Here is a 19,770-nt window from a genome sequence, read left to right as displayed (position 1 = left end):
TTTTTCACCTTTTTTTATTTATTGGGATCATATTTTCCCAATTCTACTCATTATATTATGAGAGTCAAAAATCTGAATACTTCGAAAAAAGAAAGTTTCATTTATTCAGTGAAAATACGTTTTTGTGTCTGATTTCGTAACTTGAAATATAGTTTGCACGAACCAATTAGCATAGTTTTTTAGTATTTTATAACCGTAGTTGAACAGCCGACCTAATTGTTCAACTCCGTAGCCTTGTAAATTTGAACCAACCCAGAAGACAAGGGAACTCCTGGATCAAGTAATGAGGAAATTTGCCTTCGCGAAGGATTTTTTAATGGAACTATCTCGCATTTGCATTACATGGATAGAGATAGAACGTTCAGGGGATAGAGCGTTAGCCCTACAATCAGGTTAACCGGGTTCGAATCTCAGCGATGGCTGGTCGATGTGAATTCCGCATCCGGCTTGCACTGACCACAGTGCTGACGTGAAATATCCTCAGTGGTACACGGATCATGGGTTAGAGTTCCCTTGCGGTCTGGCTAACCGTGGAAGGTTCTCGTGGTCTTCCTCTCCACGTAACGCAAATGCGGGTTACGTTCCATCAAAAAATCCTCCGCGAAGGCAAATTTCTCCCGATACTTGATCCAGGAGTTTCCTTGTCTTCTGGATTGGGCTTAGAATTACAAGGCTACGTATTTGAACATTAGTAGTCGAAAGCCCAAAAATTAGGTTGGCTGTTCAACGACGGTTGTAATATGAAGTTATTATCTAATAAACTAAATGTAGTAAATAATTCTTCATTAATTAATCAATACACACATCAACCAATTATGATCAAGCACCTAGCATTGTAGGCAGGCATTGTAGGAATTTAGACCTTGGTCAGACGACGTGGTTCTGCAAACTTCCACACCTCAACCCACGAGAGGACTTTATGACACGACAGACTTAATGTGCACCTTGCAGCGTGCACACGCCGGTTGTTTCGTCGACTGCCAGGATCGAACTCACTACCCCCAGTTCTCCAATCAGCAGAATGAGCGTATAAATCAGTTCGTGTAAACTTGACAAATATATTATTTCGACGAAGTTATTTATCTCACACATAATACTTCTCAGAATTTCTAGTATTTATCAAATCTCATTAACTCAAAAATATATTGTTTCAACTAAATTATTCAGAATTTCATTGAAAATTTTATTTATTACTAATAGTTATCAGATCATCATCATTAAGAAATCAAATCGAAAATAGTAAGGATTAGGATATTGATTATCTAACAATTCTAAATAAATGCAATAAAAAAAAATTTAGGAAAAGCCACTATTAAACCATCAATAATGACCCTAAAATAAATGTTCCTTAAATTTTCGCTGCCATGTTTTATACCAGTGCTTTAAAACAAAACTTCTGAATTGTAACATGTAATTATGAAATTGCTGAAAAATAAAGTATTCATTTAAATAAGTAATTTATAAATAAAATAGAATGTAAATAAATACCTGATAAAGATCGTTAAATACCTAAGTAAAATCAAGAATCTTTAGTTATAATCTTCTAGAAAATCTAAACAGGATTGTATTATCAATTTTTTGATGTTCAAAAAATCGAAAGAACGCCTTTCATTCAAAAGAGAGATTTTACGAGGGTTGCTATTTATATTTCTGGCCTAATAATGAAAAAACAAATAATGTAGGATCGAAATTGGTTTTATTGTTTTTCAAAATATTCTCCATGATGATCAATACACTTTTGCATGCGTTTGAACCAATTTTCAAAGCACTTTTTCCAGTCCGATTGAGGTAACTCTAAAACATGTGTTTTGAATGCATCAACCGCTTCTTCGGGGGTCGAAAATCGTAGTCCACGTAATTTATTTTTAATGTATGGGAATAAGAAGAAGTCATCGGGTGCCAAATTAGGGCTGTACGGCGGATGACCCATCAGTTCGATCTTTCGCTCCGTCAGAAATCCCTTTGTTTGAGTCGATGTGTGAGAGCTCGCATTGTCATGATGAAGAATGATTCGCCTGTTCTTCTGCTTTTTTCGAATTTCTCCGATGACTTCTGGCAAACAAATGGTCGTGTACCATTCAGAATTGACCGTCCTACGTTGCTCTAACGCCACTGTTGCCACATGACCGTTAATGCCGAAGAAACAGGCAATCATTTGTTTTGATGTGCTTCTTCCTCGAACAACTTTTGTTGGTTTTGCGTCGTCTTGGAAGACCCATACAGTTGATTACTGTTTTGTTTCCGGTTCATATGCATAGATCCATGATTCGTCACCTGTGTAGACAGCCTTTGATGTACCTTGAACGTATTTTTCCAATATTTCCTTGCACCAATCGACACGAGCCTTTTTAAGAGCGTTTGTCAGATTATGCGGGATCCAACGCGAACAACTTTTTTTTACGCTCAAATGTTCATGCAATATTTTATTGATGCTAGTCATACTAATGTCCAAAGACGCCTCTATCTCACGGTATGTCACATGACGATCTTGCTTTATCAGTTCACGCACAGCATCGATCTTTTCTGGCACAACAACGGATTTTGGACGACCTGCACGGGATTCGTCCTGGATCGAACATCGACCACGATTAAATTCGTTATACCAATTTTTTACAGTGCTGTGGGATGGCGCTTTATCGCTGAATAAAGAATTAAGTTCCTCGAAGCACTCTTGTCTTGACAATCCACGTCGAAAGTTATGAAAAATAATGGCACGAAAATGTTCACGATTCAATTCCATTTTTTGAAAGAGAAGAACTTTTCAATTTACTGTCAACAACACAAATGAAGCTATAATGGAAAAAAGGGGTTCTGCTTATAGCTGAAAAATTTAGTGTCCCAATTAAACCTTTATTATTTCGTTCGCAAACTCAGTAATACAATAGAGAATCTTATGAAATTTTATACATAAAAAGAAAAATTGCGTTCCAGTTAGAAAATATGAAGGTAGCTCTTTATGTGCAATAAACGAACACATTCCGAAAGTATTGATCCGATATCTTAAACCGATATAGAAATTTCATTCTTGATTTGATCCACACTATCACAAGGCAGACGATCTTTTCTCTCTTAGCAATCGAATTCCTGCTGACAGACTTAAATTAAGACCTTCTTCATCTTCGAAGACCTTGTTTACATTTTTGAGGATCAAATCGAATTATTAGTTTTGTGGCGCTTCTTTGGTTCTTCAAGATGATTTTTTCTACTTTTAGTTTTGACCCTATATTTAGTAATGCACCGCGCACAAAATAAAAGAAAATATAACTTTTGATCGAATGATCGTAGTTTCAAGTATTACGATTCAATCTTAATGGTTCAAAGTTCTAGCATTAACTATAAAAATTAATGGCGTTTCAAATGATTTAAAAATCTGTATAGCTAACAATTCAAACATTTTCTTCAATTATTAAGTAAAAAAACTAAAGCTGAAAATTAATTCTTAAAAATCATTTTTTACGTGGAATTTTTCTCGAATAAACGAATTTTATTACTTGCGAGCAAAACTTTTACGAAATATGACGTCGTAAGCAAAAATTGAAATTAAGATTATGGGGGTCAAAACTTTCGATCACTCTCCTGCTTAAACTACTGAGACTATATTCTCCAGACTGCGAATAATCCTCTATTTTGAGGTTCAGAAGTTATTTTCAGGTTGATTTAAAAACAATCCATTCTGTAACAAAAATGCTTACGAAACAATCATGAGTTATAGAGGACGAATAGAGCAGGAAGCATCCACCTTTGTTTTACATAATATTGAACATATAGTCGCTGGCCAAATTACTAGACACACTATAAGATTCTATGTAAAATCTTAATTATCCGTTGATACTCTATACAGCTTTATTTTCTCACGTGGCTGAAAGCCGTTTACCCTTGTTTATGTTAGTGTAACAATTGATATCTAGAGCTTTATCACTCATATAATGAACCTGACATTATTAACTTTATTAAACGACAAAGAATAAAATTGGCAGGCCACGTTATCAGAATGGACGAAGACCGTATCACAAAAAGAGTTTTCAATGCCAGACCAGTTGGCACGCGAAAAAGAGGCAGGCCGAATTTGAAATCGATAGATGGCCTAGAGAAAGACCTTTTGGTCTTAAAAGCTAAAAATTGGAAAACTCTAGTAAGAAAAGGTTAGCCTGGAAAAAACTTCTTGAGAAGGCCAAGGCCCAACCTGGGATGTCGAGATATTGATGATGATGCATCAAATCGTTAACATTGTAATGCATTTCGTTAAAAATAAATACAAATAGGAAGTATAAAAAAATCTCCTGAATAAAAACTCATTACATGTATGTTTAAATATAAAAGTGCCGACCGGCCTGTTTAGGGGTTAGGGAACTGCCCTTGCATCAGAAAGGCTGTAGGTTCGAATCCCGGGCAAGGCATGTATGTTCTTTCCTTCACTATTCTATCTGTCTTTACTGTGGGAGCAACATTGGCCCACCTAATAGGGTGCCCCTGAAAGAGAGGCCAACAAAACTGCCCTGTAAATGCCTGAATTGACGAAAAATGCTAACACAGGTGGGCATTTTGGAAAAAAAAATATATATACAGGGTGATTCTAAAAAGATGGGGAAAATTTTAGGAAGTGATAATACACACCCAGACAAACAATTTTTATCAAAGAATGCATGGTTGAACACAAAACTGCTAGAGGGCGTCAAAGTTTATGTTCTTATATGAGGCAAAAACACACAAAGAACGATGAAGTTAAGTTATAAAAGCAAATTTAATGGCATGTGATTACAATAAGTGTTCAAAACAGTAGCTGGCAGCGGCTATGCTGGTACAACGGCGAAGAAAAGATAGGCGAACTTTCCCTGCTGCGGCCGAAAGCTTGGCGACAAATAACGTAGCGCAGTAACTCGCAATAGGAATGGAGCTTTCTCGTTTGCATGAAAAAACTTTCCAAATGCGCCAGCACCTTTGCGTTTTGTTTTCGACCATGCATTCTTTGATAAAAATTTTTTGTCTGGGTGTGTACTATCACTTCCTAAAATTTTCCCCATTTTTTTAGAATCACCCTCTATATATAAAAGTATTGCCTGTAAACTCGCGCAAAACATGTAATTATTAAAACACTACAATGCGTCTAATAATTTGGTCAAATTATTATAGCATACTAATATCATACCTGATATAATAAATATTCTATATTTATATAATATATCGTCTAATTTATCTAATCGTCGAATTTATATTATATATCGTCAAATTTAACCAATTTACACACGGACTTAAACAAGTGTAAACTAGTTTCAGTCACGTAAAAGCAATAAAGCTGTATAGTATCAACTGATAATTAAGATTTTACATAGAATCCTATAGTGTGTCTAATAATTGGGCCATGGACTGTAGATGCAAATTACTTTTATCATCTAAACGAAAGTGCAAATAATTAAAGTAAAAAATTATTCAGAAGAGCGGAAAAGTGATTTCATGAAAAGGTGTTTCCATTTTTTTCTTCCAAAGAGCGATTAATCACAGAGAATCCCATGAGAAATCCCATATTCGCATTAGAGTTCTATTTTTAGTAAGTGTTTTTCTATGTCAGCCATCTTTTACCTATCTAATTCGAAGTTTTCAAATACTTTTTCACCTTTTTATGAACGACATGTAAAACAGATTTCATCGAGAATAATCATCTGTCAGTGACTGGAATTATCGGTTTTGGGAGAAATAGATTTGATTGAGCGCAAAATAAAAGAGACCACCCAATTTTTAGGAACGCCATTTTGATCTTGATGCTTATTTCAAATATACTAATTAATAAGTTACGGCAGTGGTCGGAAAAACTACATTATTTTTGTAGTTTACTACAACAACTACATTGCTACAAATGTAGTTAACCACAACTACGTCTCTTTAAATATGGTGACTACAAGCTACTTTGTAATTGTATTGACTACTTCACTACTTTAATGAACAAGTTCTCTTCAAATAATTTGTTTGCTTTTTAATATTTTGAAGTATTTTTTTTTAGTAATTGAAACCTCATAACTTACTCAAGGTTTGCCTAAACTTACTTTTCCTTTCTTTTAAATTTGTAATGAAGGAGAAAGAGAATTTGGGACGAAAATTTTCATCCTCGGTATGGCGTCCTCTTAACACCATAGTTAATCTTCAAATTAGTTAGGTAATGTGCATATTAACAGCTCTCGAGCTTAAGTTGTAGTATGGGTTATAAAAGAATAAGAGCCTAATAATTAATTCTCAAATAGGCTAGGTAATGATCATATTAACAGCCTTCGAGCCAAAGTTGTAGCATGCGTTATAAGCTTAAGTTGTAGTATGTGTTATAAAAGAATAAGAGCCTAATAATTAATTCTCAAATAGGCTAGGTAATGATCATATTAACAGCCTTCGAGCCAAAGTTGTAGCATGCGTTATAAGCTTAAGTTGTAGTATGTGTTATAAAAGAATAAGAGCCTAATAATTAATTCTCAAATAGGCTAGGTAATGATCATATTAACAGCCTTCGAGCTTAAGTTGTAGCATGCGTTATAAGCTTAAGTTGTAGTATGTGTTATAAAAGAATAAGAGCCTAATAATTAATTCTCAAAATAGTTAGGTAATGTGCATATTAACAGCCTTCGAGCTTAAGTTGTAGCATGCGTTATAAGCTTAAGTTGTAGTATGTGTTATAAAAGAATAAGAGCCTAATAATTAATTCTCAAAATAGTTAGGTAATGTGCATATTAACAGTTTTCGAGCTTAAGTTGTAGCATGCGTTATAAGCTTAAGTTGTAGTATGTGTTATAAAAGAATAAGAGCCTAATAATTTATTTTTAAATTAGCTAGGTAATGAGCATATTAACAGCCTTCGAGCTTAAGTTGTAGCATGCGTTATAAGCTTAAGTTGTAGTATGTGTTATAAAAGAATAAGAGCCTAATAATTAATTCTCAAATTAGCTAGGTAATGAGCATATTAACAGCCTTCGAGCTTAAGTTGTAGCATGCGTTATAAGCTTAAGTTGTAGTATGCGTTATAAAAGAATAAGAGCCTAATAATTAATTATCAAATAGGCTAGGTAATGATCATATTTACAGCCTTCGAGCTTAAGTTGTAGCATGCGTTATAAGCTTAAGTTGTAGTATGTGTTATAAAAGAATAAGAGCCTAATAATTAATTCTCAAAATAGTTAGGTAATGTGCATATTAACAGCTTTCGAGCTTAAGTTGTAGCATGCGTTATAAGCTTAAGTTGTAGTATGTGTTATAAAAGAATAAGAGCTTAATAATTAATTCTCAAATTAGTTACGTAATGTGCATATTAACAGCTTTCGAGCTTAAGTTGTAGCATGCGTTATAAAATAATAAGAGCTTAATAATTAAGCTAGGTCATCTCAAAATTAAGGCTTTGTGAAAATAAACAGGCAAAGAACAGAGACAGAACTCTTACCTTATTCATGTTGAAGAGATGGGAATAAAATAGAGAAGAAAGAATATCGTAATCAAATAGAATGCCACTGAGGCGAACAAAGAACAATAAATTAAATTTTCTTTTCAATTTAACCGAAAATATTTTTAACCAGTTCTTATTGTTTTTATGAGACATCCGTTCGCAAAGTATTTTACAACGTTTTCTGTCATTACAGTTTTCAAAAGTCATCTTTAGAAATAATACTTTTTGAATGAAATTGTGACAAATTTATGATCGTCAACTAAATGTAAAAGGGGAAAGACACTCGAAATGTTTTTTTTTTTCCTTGAAAGATATTTTATGCTCTATAGTACAGAACATTTTATTATTTTCATTATGTGAAATGTAAATAAGACTTAAAAATTATAAGTATTTTTCATTCAAGATTTCAACTACCCGAGGAAAAATTTTGACTGATCAAAACGTTGAGTTTCAGGAAATGTGCTTCAATTGCAATTAATCCCTATCTATTGAAGCGAATAAAACCGAATTCGCGTATAGGATTTTTTCTCAGACAGTGGGAATTAAAGCCCCGGATTATAGTTCGTTCACCAGGAGATGGCACTTGACTCCACCTCCTCGGGCGAAGAGTTCATTTCAGAGCGGGAGAAAAAAAGGAGAAAAGTCTCCGCGCTTGAAATTGAGACAACCCTTAATGCGCCCCCAAACGTAAACAGTGAGCTCTTTTTCAGTCACTTACTTTGCTTTATCATCTGCTATTATAGCTTTCTTTACACTAGGTAATTAAATATATTGCAGCAAAATGTCTAAAAAGGACAAGCTATTCGCTCTAAAGAGAGAAAAATTATCAAATTTATGAAATATTTAATGTTAAAAAATGCACATAAGGATTGCGAAACAAATATTTTTGTCATACGATCGCCAAATCGCAACCTTGTTTAGGATTGTTCACGTCCTTCTCTCAAAAATAGCGACATATTATCGACGAATACCACGTGATGAAGGCGGAGCCAAGTGCGAACTCCTGGTGAGCGAACTATACCTAGTTTAAGGCAGTTTAAGGTCACTCTTTTACCCACTACTTTGTGACGTTGTCGATTTAGATTGGCTGTCGCCGATCACTAGGTAAACAGTCGCCATATTGGTGGCTAGTTTGAACGGTGAAGTATCATTGCTCCAGATCTGTTACTTCCATTTTTGCTTTTTTTTTAAAAAAAACTTTATTTGTTTCATACTTTCAAATTAATAATGATAGCAAAAACGGAAAGTATAGCTGTATAGAATTGGCAGAGATAAATGGAATCAAAACGAAAACAGCAGATTTTGGTAAGCAAATTTGAAATTAATTAATTTATTTATTTGTTTCAAATTTTACATAATATTATTTATTAATTATATAGAGCAAGTGTGTTTATTTTTGCCCCCCCCCCCAAATTACAGGTTTAACCAATTAAATTGCATTGAACATATTAACCTGAAAGAAATGAAACTAGACTACCAATATTGTTTGTAACTTAAATAATTTTTTCGTTAAAAATCTTTGAAACTAGATTTTAATATCATTTAAACATTTGAGTGTTTTTATTGCCAGAATTAAAAGTAAACTAGTGTGACATATTAAATATTTGTAATGAATTAAAAAGTAAAATTCTTCAAAACATATTAATGCTGTTTAAGTGAATTTATTGGTTTAATATTTATAACATGTTTATATTTTTTATTGACAAACACATTTTTTATTTAATTTGGTATTTTAAAAATTAAACAGCAATTTTAAAATATTTTTCCATACAGTTATTTGCATCTTAACTTTTAATTATAACTACATTTTAAATTTAATTTATTGTACGTGGAGTTTTAGCAACAATTTATTATAAAAGACCAAATAACAGTTGGTATTGATTAAAAAAAAAGAAAAAGATTAGAAAGATTGGGGGGAAAAAACTTTTTCTTTGAACACTGTTAATAGACTTCATAATGATTCAAATCACAAATCATACCACGAGAACCGCATAAGAAAGTTGACAGTAAAAAATTTCAAATAGTTCACAAACAAAAGTTATAGCAGATTAAATAAAAAGGTGAAAGGAGAAAGTTGTAACTTATAGATAAGGTATGATTTTCACTGAATAGAATAAAAATAAAATGTATAATTTCAGTGAAAAAATAATTAGAGGAAAAATTATTAAAAAAAATTGTGATCACTTTATTACGATCGCCCATGGGTCAAATTCTTTTTTTCTTTTCTAGATTAACTCCAATAAACGCCACCACATTTCAAATCATGGGTTGCAAAAACTGTGATCAATTTGATGTTTGTCGTCTGATTGGTTTTCATATCCTGCCTATGTACTTGTTTCAAGACGTCACAAAATACTTTTCCTTCTTCAGTATTCATATTTATATTAAAATCACCGTCAATAAGACAGTAATTAAAATTTAATAATAAAAAGAATGTAAGAATACTTTATATCAGGGCTCGAAAGAACTCAGAAATTTTACCCGTCCCCGAGGACGGCTTGTCCAACAGTGTACCCGTCCTCCTTTGAAACTAACCCGTCGCTTCTAAATAAATAAAAATATAATTTTCTCTTATTTATTACAAACATTTATGTAAATTGCGCAATGAATTAGTTGTTACTAGGATTACATTATACACTAATAAAAGAAATACTAGGTTACTAATAGTAACCTATAGTATTTCTTTTATGAAATAATTTATTTCTTTTATGAAATAATTTATTTCTTTTATGAAATAATTTAAATGACAAAGGTCAAGTTATCTGAAATGACAATTTATCCGAGGGTACTGCGCATATATGGCAACGTTACTTTTAAAAAGTAACGAGTAAAAGTACAAGTATTTTTAAAAAAAGTAACGAGTAAAAAGTAAAAATTTCTGATTTTAAAAAGTAACGAGTAAAAAGTACAAGTAGAAGTACAAGTACTAAACAAAAAAAGTAACGATTTAAAAGTACATTTCTCGGAAATCGAAAATTCAAAGTAACCTAAAATCTAATTGAATAATATTCTTATGTTCTTTAATGTTTTTGCAAAATTGTTGTTATTTATTTAATTATTTTTAATTTTGAAAGTTATGGATATTAATTTATTTTTAAATTCGGAAGAATATTATAATATAATTTTATAATATAATCGTACAATATAATTTTAAAATCAAACATAATTTTAATATCAAACTTTTTATGGATTTGCACGAAAAAGAAATCTTATCTATTGATTTTAATTTTTAGTTTATTATTTTTATTTACTTAAATTACCATTGATTTAAAATTTTTTTGCTCTTTAGAAACGCGTTTTAAAAGCACAAACATAAACAAAGCAAACACGGAATTCAGATAGCTTTGTGATCTTTGAGCTAGTAAAAAATAATTGAATGTGCAGTATAAGTTGAAACAGAAGGTATTTAAACACGAAGTTAGCTGTGAATGCATATATATTGCACATTAATTTTATAAATTAAAAAGACATAAGTATTTTTTTCATTAAAATTTTTTTTTAGAAAGCTTACCGAGTTTTAGAAAAAAGTAACGATTTCATTCGATATTTCCGTTACAAATACCTGTACTTTTTCCCTAATAAAGTAACGAAAGTACAAGTAAAAGTACTAAATTTAAAAAGTAACGAAGTACAAGTAAAAGTACGTACTTTTTACTTGTACCGGCGGTACAAGTGACGAAAGTAAAAGTACTCACATATATAGTTCTGCGTTTTTTAAATGAATCAAATATGACGTTTGCCAATTCCACAATCAAGTCAATGATTTACATATGTTTCTGCACAGAAATCTGAAAGGGGTTTTCCATTTAGGTAGATGTTCATAATTGCGTTTAACTCTTCTTGTTTAAGACCAGTACGTAATGTGCTTTTTCCAAGTTCATTGCTGAAAAAACCCTTTCAACCGCTGCAGTACTCCCAGACAAAGGAAACATCAATTTCACCACACGCAGTATGTTGCTGTATTTCTAGATTGGAGGATCATTTTAGAAGTGAGGCGCTAGACTCTTGTAAGATAACAAAAATTTAAAATGTATTATGAACATTAACGGGAAAATGGCCGTCCGCGCGGAAGTAGAATTTGAGAAATTCGGTTTCTGCGGGGAATTTTTGACCGCTGAGGAACGTCGGACGGGCTGTTCTTCGAACCCTTCTTTATATTATTATTATGTAAACACGTTAAAAATGCCTGCTGATGAGGAAAAAAAAAGAATTCTAAAAAAAATTATCTAACAGCAGCGGTCGCCATAGCAAGGCATGATGGCGACTCATGCGCACTGTTTACAATTACTTTAGAACACAGTTGAAAAGTGTGATGACGTCCAAATAAGGTGTACACGCTATCAAACCCAAAAGAACACCCATTTTGCCAATGGGTAATAAATAGAAATATTTAAGTTATCTATGAAAATAATAATAATTAATAAATGGCGATTGAGTTACTACATTAACTCCGAACTTCCACATTGAGAGTTGCGGTCACAAGAGAGTTGCCAGGCGTGTCGGTACTGAAGCAACGTATTCGGGACTTTAGTTAGAATAACCCAGTGAAGCCTAAACCAGGAAAGGAAAATTCTTTTTGAAGAATTTTGGTTGCACCTAAATTATAAAACTGCTTTTTTTTTTAATTTCAGTGATTCCCCTAAGGAGCTATAACGCGTCAAATACGCCGAAAATCGTTAAAGGGATGCGAAATGAATTACGACGCGTCCCTAAGAAGCGTAATTCTCCATTCCGTGAAATGAAATAATAGCGCACGCAAATTTATTTAGTCAAAATTTAATAAAACTTTTTTTTCTGTGTTAAAAAAAGAAAAAGAAAATAATTTTGCATTGAATCGATTGTTAAGTAAAAATTATGCAGTGGAAGAATTGAAATATTTGTGAAAAAAATATAGAATGTCTTAATTAAGAGAATTGATACTTGACAGGCTTGGTTTACTCAGAATAGAAACGAAAATACAGTTGTTAAGATAAACAATTGCCACGCTTCAACAGCCAATCAGGATCGAGATACACACACTGCGTCACTTACAGGTATCCCTTTATGAAATATTAATTTTTTTATGTTTATCTCTAAAGTAGAAATTTGTATTTTTTAAAATTAGGAACGTGCTTTTAGTAAAGGACACAGAAATTTGAAAGTCCTATCTCCGAAGGTCAAGCAAAATCACTATAACAAGAATATTTTTTAGGATCATATTCTTTTACTCACCGTCCGCGATCCTTCTCTGTGGAACAATCTTCTGAATGCTCGCTCCAGAATGCTGCTACTACAAAAACACACTTTTCGACGATGGGGCCCAATATTTCTTCTAGTTATAAAATATCTGGGGGAAAAGAGATAAAGAACGAGGATATATTTATAAAATGTCATTAATCAACACAGTTTCCGACAACTGATATTTCTGACAAAAATACCTGTAAAAAATGGGATATTTTCTATTGACATCATTAATAACTATCATTTCCGTTTAAGGGACTCAAAATTTTTGGGTAAAATATCTACAAAAAAAAGAGTGGTTTATTTTTATGCACATCATTAAAATTTACACTTTTCAATAATAGGGCAATTTCTGAAAAAACCGTCTGCAGAAAAAATGTATATTTTCATTCAGATAGCTCTTCATTGTTCCTCATGTAAATAACGTTTGGCTTTCAAATCTCGCAGACGATAAATTGTTTTATTAAATTTATTCTTTTCAAATATTAAATACAAAGAAATTACTTTATGAATTAATTTTTTGATTGGGTACTTGCACTTCAAGAAGATCACATTACCCACACATGTGACCTATAACAAAAGCTCCAGCTGATCGTTTATAAGCAAAATGGCGTGTTAAAGTTGAGCTAAGTTTCTCCACATAAGTCAGAATGTCAATTAACGTGAAGTTGATTCCAAACAGTGCCGTATCGAACATCGAATTTGTTGAAATATAATTCTTTTCCGTCTACGTCTTTTACTTAACTTCGATTAGCACACGTGTTTATATATTTTACTGTTACCGTGATATATATTTGTTTTGTGTACCTGGCAACTTCGATGCATAGCTAGTTTGTTTATGTTCTACATGAGTTGGTGCTTGCCTTTTTGTCAAGTAAGAAATATATAATGGAAGAATTGAAATATTTATGAAAAAATCTTTGTGTAGGGATATCGAATGTGTCACTTAAAAGAATTGGTGCTTGATGGACTTGGCTTACTCCAAATAGAATGGAAAGAACAGTTGCTAACGTAAACAAATGCCACGTTTCAACAACTAATCAGGATCGATATATCGACTCTACGTCACTTGCAGGTATCCCATAGACATTCTATTATATTTAAATGAAAGTAATAATTCATCTTATAAAAAGTAAAATAATAAAATGCAAAATAAAAGCTTTTATAAATAATGCTAATTATAATGTGTTGGAATATTTCGAACAATAAAATTTAATGAATAATTGAATGCTTCAAAACGTTTAATTATATTTAGTTACGAAACAGGATACAATACTTTTTGCATTTCATAATTTTTTAAAACATTTTAATACTTCCACACTAACTTTCAAAGTCTAAATTCATTTTTTTTTTAATGTAAATAATCTTAAATGCAATGTTATTTAAAAATTAAAAGAAAATTAAAAAGGCAAATCATTTTGCTTTTTCGAATTATTTGCTTATAAATAAGCTAATATTTGTATGTTATTTAATATATGTTTTAATAATGCATACATAATATTTTATTAGAAACAGAATATTTTTAGGCGAATTCCAGGCTGATCTCTCGTAAAATTGTTGCTTAGCTCCCAGATTATAAAAATTCAATATTTTGAATTTTAGGTCTAAAAATTTAATAAATTGATTTACTAATTAAAAAAGATAGTTATGGTATAAAAGTTATTTTAACAGTGGAATACATGAAAAGCAAAAGATATAGCCTATTCATTCCCCTTCACTTTTAATTTCTGCTTAAGAATATAGACATTAATTCTACAAATGTCAGTTAGTTATTGACGATGTAATTTTAAAGAAACAATTATATCACTGCTATTAAAAATTGTAATTTTTTTCCTAATTGTATTTACAGTCCCTGGCCATGCTATTAGACGCACTATAAGATTCTATGTAAAATTATAATTATCAGGAAAATTATAATTATCAGTAAAATTATAATTATCTCGGATGAAACCGGTTTGCATTTCTTTACGCTCCTGTATCAATGGGTTAACATTGTAATGCAATATGCTAAAAATAAATACAAATAAGAAGTATATAAGTATATAAAAAATCTCCTCTATAAAAACCCATTACATGTATGTTTAAATAAAAAAGTATTGCCTATAAACTCGTGCAAATCATGTCATTATTAAAACACTACAATGCGTCTAATAATTTAATATAATTATTATAATATACTAATATAATGCTTGACAAAACACGTCAAATGACGTCAATTCTTTTACGTCAAATTTATATTATATATCGTCTAATTTAACCAATTGTTACTGTAACGTAACCAAGTGCAAACCGGTTTCAGTCACAGAAAAATAATAAAGCTGTAAAGTATCATCTGATAATTAAGATTTTACATAGAATCTTATACTGCGTCTAATAATTTAGCCATGGACTGTATATTCTAAAGATCATTATGAATAAGAAAATTTATATCATTGAAGGAAAAAGAGGCAAAAAATAAGAAATTCTATATATTTTTAACATTAATTTAAGTTATGCATTTACTTTTATTTCAAAGATAAGTTCTCGCCATTATTTTAAAATAATGTTTTATTATGTAGAATATTTAATAAAAATATGGCTCACTTATTTTTGTTCAAATAAGTTCTATGCATAATTGTGCGTTATCCGCATGCTGTTATCTTGGGAAAAAATAAATAAATAAGGGGGAAAGTAGGCTCACTGTCCCTTTTGAAATAAGGAGCCCATTATTTGGCCCTACCTAGGGATCTCGGACTCATCCCTAGTACGCATGGCCCCTAAATGTTAAGGGTCACCCGAAAAGATTTTCCTTTCTCATTTGGGATAAATACATTTTTCGGTTTAATTAAAAGTGAGGGTTTATAAATTTGATACTTACCAAACAGGAAAAGTCAAACAATTTCAAATATTCTTTTCTTCTATATCTAATAGATATTGACTTTATTTATTTATTTTGTATGCTTTCTCACTTCGTTGTAAATGATCACTTAAGTTCTAAAAAGAGAACACTTTAAGTCATGACAACGAAGAACCGAGTAAAAATAAATGACCGTTATCACGGCGTAAATTGAAGACCAGAGATTTTTTTTTTCCTCTTTTTTTTCACTCCTGCCGAATATCGCTCTTTTTATTTTCGCCAAATTCGTCGCCAACCACCAATTTTTGGATTACTTATTCTTTTTTATACACGTGTTTCAAGACATTGTGCCAAAGTAAAATAAATAATGGCATGCACAATAAAGTTTAAAAAAAATAATGGCATGTGCAATAAAGTAAAAAAAATAATGGCATGCAGAAAGAATTCAATCACTAAAATACTCTATTTCACTAAAATACTTCGGATATATTAATAAGTGCTTTAATCATAAGCGATAAGACCGTTTCTGGGGAACCTTAAGTGTTAAAAATCTTTTTTTCCCCTGTAATTTTGAACCCAATCCAGAAGAAAAGGGAACTCCTGGAACAAGTATCGGGAGAAATTTGCGTGGAAGACTTTTTGATGGAACTTACCCGCATTTGTGTTACATTGAGAGGAAAACCACGAAACACCCTCACGATTAGCCTGACGGCTAGGGGTCTACCACAGAGGATATTTTACGTCAGCACTGTGGTGGGTGCAAGCCTGATGCGGAATTCATATTGACAAGCCATCAGAGCCTGGCTAAGGCAGGGGCATACGGGGCAGTTGCCCCAGGCCCCCACATGAGAGGTGGACCTCAAATTGAATCGAAAGTTTATTTTACGTTTCCTTCTTTAATGAACTTTTTTAAAACGAAATATCAGTACAGTGTAAAATCCGTCAGTTGTATGTTTGCTGCTTCATGAATCTATCGTAAAAACACAATCTATATTTCGTAAATCCATGGCTTTCTAGAGGGCGAAAATCTGCTAAATTTTCGCAATTAAGATGGATAAATTTGGCTAATCAAAATCCTGCATTTTTGCATATCGCAAAATGCGATATGTTTCAAAAATGCAGGCTTCTGATTGGTTTAATTAAACCATTGTGATTGTGAAAATTTAGCTGAATTTCGCCCTAATGTCAGCAGGGATATGGATTTTTCGCAGCTAGATGATAAAATTAACAATCAGAAAATTGCATTCGACATGATGAACATAGAATTGTCAGAAAATCTTCGTGTGACCATAGAAGGGGGGGGGGGTACTGTATAGCTATTTTAGATTTCAGTCAATTTTCTTGTTATATATTATGAGGGGAAAAATTTAAAAACCTCAAAAGTTCAGTTCTTTATTACTGAAGCAAAGAAGCAGACGGGACCCCAAAGAAATTTTTGCCCCGGGCTTAAATTGTTGGATTTTTGGGATTTACTTACTAGTATTAGGGATTACTAGGATTTTAAGGATGTAAAGAATATTCGGCCTATTTGTCGAATATTTTACCATATACTCGGTCGAATGTTCAGCCAAATATTCGGCAAAGTATTTTTTCAAATATATATTTTTAGGCAATGCTTTTTATAAAATTTTAATTGATTAAATAAAAATAACCTTAAATAGCATTTTTTTATTATACACTATAAGAAATAGTTCGTATATATATATATATATATATATATATATATATATATATATATATATATACAGGTATATATATATATATTAAATATATATATATACAACAAAATAAATAAATACAAGAAAACACGAAGAAAGTTAAGAAAAACAATAAGTTTCATTTATTGCGCATTGGCTGCAAGTAAACAGAACTCATTAGATAAGTTCAAAATGACGATAAAACAAAGGAAAATTATAGACATATGAAAAAAAAGGGGGGGGGGAATAATATTGAAAAGATAACAAACGACTGATTAAAAAAAATTTCAAAAAAAAAAAAGATTAAATTAAATAAAAAAAAACGGATAATAAAGATACAATCTTTTTATCAGCCCACACTATTATATTCGCAAAAAAGAGTGAGCTCTTTTTTGCGGATATAATCGTGTGGGCTGATGAAAAGATTATATCTTTTACTTTCTGGTTGTTTTTTTTTTAAATTTCATCCTTTTTTTTAATTTATTTTTTGTAATCAGTTGTTTGCTATTTTTTCATTATTATCCCCCTCTTTTTTCATATGTCTATAATTTTCCTTTGCTTTATCTTTATCTTCATTATATATATATATATATATATAAATATATATATATATATATATATATATATATATATATATATATATATATATATATATATATATATATATATATATATATATATATATATATATATATATATATATATATATATATATATATATATATATATATATAATAGCATATGTTTACTCTAAAATATATAGCATTTGTTTACTCTAAAAAATACGATCATATGAACTTACTGGAGGACACTTTAGAAATTTTATGTGTATATATATATATATATATATATATATATATATATATATATACACATAAAATTTGTAAAGTGTCCTCCAGTAAGTTCATATGATCGTATTTTTTAGAGTAAACAAATGCTTCATAAAAGTTTTGGGAATTTATATTTTCCTACCTATGGGTATTTTTGAAAAATTTGACCCTTATTTTTTAATCTGAAACAAGTTTCAAATGAATCCCATATTACAAATAATTATAAAAAATGTGTAAAGTGTCCTCCATTAAGTTGATTCGATCTTAACGTTACATGGTTTAGAATAAAAAACTTTTTCTTAGAAATTTCGGGTATTTATTTTTTCATGTATGTGGAAATTTTTGAAAACTTTGGCCCTTACTTTACAATCTGAAAAAAGTTTCAAATGAATTCCTTATTACAAATAATTTTAAAAATTTCGTAAAGTGTCCTCCATTAAGTTTATATGATCGCATTTTTTAGTGTAAACAAATGCTTCATAAAAGTTTTGGAAATTTATTTTTTCCTACCTATGGGTATTTTTGAAAAATTTGACCCTTATTTTTTAATCTGAAGCAAGTTTCAAATGAATCCTATGTTACAAATAATTATAAAAAATTTGTAAAGTGTCCTCCATTAAGTTGATTCGATCTTAACGTTGCATGGTTTAGAATAAAAAACTTTTTCTTAGAAATTTCGGGTATTTATTTTTTCATGTATGTGGATATTTTTGAAAACTTTGACCTTTACTTCCTCATCTGAAAAAAGTTTCAAATGAATGCCTTATTACAAATAATTATAAAAAATTCGTGAAGTGTCCTCCATTAAGTTCATATGATCGCATGGTGTAGAATAAAAAAATGCTTCATAAAATTTTTGGGTACTCATTTTTTCCTATCTATGGGTATTTTTGAAAAATTTGGCCCTTACTTTGTAATCCCTCAATCAAATGAATCCCTTATTACAAATAATCAAAAAAATTCGTAAAGTGTCCTCCATTAAGTTCATATGATCGCATTTTTTAGAGTAAACAGATGCTTCATAAAAGTTTTGGGATTTTATATTTTCCTACCTATGGGTATTTTTGAAAAATTTGACCCTTATTTTTTAATCTGAAGCAAGTTTCAAATTAATCCCATATTACAAATAATTATAAAAAATTTGCAAAGTGTTCTCCATTAAGTTTATTCGTTCTTAACGTTGCATGGTTTATAATCAACAAATGCTTCTTACAAATTTTGGGTATTTATTTTTCCACATCTAGGTGTATTTTTTAAAAATTTGACGCCTCTTTTTTCATTCTGAAAAAAGCTTTCAAATGATTTTCTCATTGCAAAAATTTAAAAAAAAAATACTTAAATTGTCACCATTTTTTTAAAGCGAAATGCATGCACTTTACCTAGCATGGTTTGGACTTAGCAAATACTTCTTAAATATTTTAGGTATTTATTTATTCACATTTATGGCTATTTTTTTTAAATATTAGACGCTTTCTTAGATCATGCGACCATCTGAACTATGTCACGTTAAGAGCATATATATATGGTTATCACATTGGAGGTGACTTATGTTGTGAGTAAATGGTGATCTCTTAGTAAATGGTGACTGATGCACGTTAAGTCTGTCGAGTCTCAAAATCCTCCATGTTCTCATAACAAATCATACCTCTAGGGCAGGGTTTCTTAACCTGTGGTTCATGAACCCCTAAGGGGTCCATGAGTTACATTTTGGGGGTCCACTGACTACTCCTAATTTTTAAAACGTTTGGAAGCCTACCCATTGTTTGTAAA

The 19,770-nt window shown here is 30.9% G+C and overlaps 1 protein-coding gene across 2 annotated transcripts in view; it reads right to left on the bottom strand.

Moving 5' to 3' along the window:
- Positions 1 to 15,686, bottom strand: part of LOC107454299 (calcium-binding protein E63-1) — a 31,008-nt gene extending 15,322 nt beyond the window's left edge. Inside the window, exons 1-2 of one of the 2 annotated variants that reach the window (XM_087150872.1) lie at positions 15,495 to 15,686; positions 12,629 to 12,743 (exon numbers count right to left, since the gene is read on the bottom strand). Coding sequence is in view for 1 of the 2 variants with exons in the window: in XM_043053034.3 (XP_042908968.1) it covers positions 7,415 to 7,423 (9 nt within the window). In the remaining variant the exon portion in view is untranslated. Of the gene's footprint in view, positions 1 to 7,414; positions 7,439 to 12,628; positions 12,744 to 15,494 lie in introns of those variants that run through there. The other variant, XM_043053034.3, reaches the window with a different exon arrangement.
- Between the last annotated feature and the right edge of the window lie 4,084 nt (positions 15,687 to 19,770).

Source organism: Parasteatoda tepidariorum, chromosome 9 (genome assembly GCF_982258835.1).
Source record: "Parasteatoda tepidariorum strain Cologne lab strain chromosome 9, Ptep-v5.0, whole genome shotgun sequence".
NCBI lineage: Eukaryota > Metazoa > Arthropoda > Arachnida > Araneae > Theridiidae > Parasteatoda > Parasteatoda tepidariorum.
The sequence above is the reverse complement of the archived record's forward strand: the minus strand, read 5'-3'. Positions and strand labels throughout refer to the sequence as shown.